This window comes from Eupeodes corollae, chromosome 3 (genome assembly GCF_945859685.1).
Source record: "Eupeodes corollae chromosome 3, idEupCoro1.1, whole genome shotgun sequence".
Taxonomy (NCBI): Eukaryota; Metazoa; Arthropoda; class Insecta; order Diptera; family Syrphidae; genus Eupeodes; species Eupeodes corollae.
The window spans coordinates 100,734,222-100,736,050 of NC_079149.1; the positions used below are offsets into that span (position 1 = coordinate 100,734,222).

General features: G+C 35.4%; 1 protein-coding gene across 1 annotated transcript; it reads right to left on the reverse strand.

The window, feature by feature from the left end:
• Nucleotides 1-460: 460 nt before the first annotated feature.
• Nucleotides 461-1,303, reverse strand: LOC129950712 (serine/threonine-protein kinase Nek5-like). Its single transcript, XM_056062634.1, has one exon. It carries the CDS (start codon nucleotides 1,301-1,303, stop codon nucleotides 461-463), a length of 843 nt encoding a protein of 280 aa, XP_055918609.1.
• Between the last annotated feature and the right edge of the window lie 526 nt (nucleotides 1,304-1,829).

Genomic DNA, 1,829 nt, shown 5'->3' on the forward strand with positions numbered 1-1,829 from the left:
TTGCATAAGAAGTTAGCGTATGTCTCTAAAAATTTCTTTAGTAAAAAGAAAGACCAAAATTATTACCATAAAAGAGTCACGTATCTTAGAAAAAAGTAAATGTATGTGAAGGTACATCGCTTCTCCAGTATAACACTTTTTAGGTTAACTATAATTTCTAAATTGTCGTTATAACGGACATCAACGGTGGAAAAAGTAACCGACGAAGAAATAGTCCTGATTTTATGGTTATCCTATAAAAAAGGGTTAGTTAATCAATTTCCCTGGTATAACACTTTAGAATTGTCAATGCATCGTTGAAATATAATAAACTATAAAATAACGGTTATTAACGTTTAATTAAAATAAAAAAACTAGCTTTCTTTTATATATTTTTAATAAAAAATAAAACAATCACATTTTTAATCAAAGACTTACAACGTTAAACATTAAAATAGAAACAAACAAAAATAAACAAGAGTCAGTATGAATAGTCAAAATACAAATTATAAAAATACAATGTAATCGTTGGATTAAACTTAACAATTTCAGGCAATGGTATCCTTTGCGTTCGGTCATAGGTCAGCATTCTCTCGCAAAGCCCCGACCACATCTTCCCGTAGTACAGCTCCATCTTCTGGCAGTGATAAAATGCCGAAGAGCTATGCAATACCATTGCTCTCAATTCACTCATAGTCTCGGCAAAGCTGAACGGACCACACCCCGTGCACATTTCATACAAAATACACCCCAGCGACCAAATGTCCGCCTTAAAGTCACACGTATAACCCCTCAATATCTCTGGAGCCAGGTAGTATGGTGTTCCAAGGGCATCCATCTTCTTGGCATGACTCGAATGAATCAGGGCAATGCCAAAGTCAGCAATTTTAATACGATTATTTTTATCGATCAAAATATTCTCGGGCTTCAAGTCGCGATGGATAACGTGGCGAATGTGAAGGTATTCCAAGCCACTCAGCATATCACAGAAGTAGGCGAGAAGTTCGCTTTGGGTGAGCGGCTTTTTGAGGTTATTTTCGATTATTGTTCGCATTGTCCCCCCTGAGGCGTATTCCATTATGATGTTGACGACTTCTCCTTGGACAAACGACTGCAGGAACTTTATTATGCGAGGATGTTTGAGCTGAGAGATGATGTAGACTTCTTCACGGATCATTTTTAGTTCGGTCGAGGGGTTTTGCATTACGATTTGTTTCACACAAACCGGATGACGATGGTTTGCAGTTTCGGCTAAGAAAACTTTGCCAAATGTACCCTCGCCAAGGAGTTTCAGCACATGGAAACCTGAGTTTTCGAGATTCATTTTGATTTTTTTAATAAATATTTTATAATTAACACATTTAACACAGAAATAACACAAAACTAAGGACAATGACGAAAATTGATATGTGTCAATGGATTATTCTTTTATTATTCCAGAACATAAATGTTAACAGTTCTTTTTGCCAAGAAAGCTGCGCAAAGAAATAAAAACAAAAAGAACAAGAGAAATGATTAAGACACTTGCTAGAGCTTTATGGTTGCCACCTTGATTAAATATAAGCTATGCAAGTAAAAGTTTATTCAAACTTTCCATCACTTTTAATTAACTTAGCAAAAAAAGACGAACTAAAACAAATCAAATGGACAATTTTCAAAAAGAAATAAGGCAGCTTTGACATAAAATAAAAACTTCAAGAAGGGGGTTGTTCGCAGACTACTACATTAACATGTGGTGTTGAAACGAGCTTGAAGCTCGCCTTAATTCTTTATATTCCTGATCCGAGTTTAAATAAGCTTGATTTGATTCCGGTTGGGAGTCGGAGCCGAGTCAATCTTTGTGAAGAAAA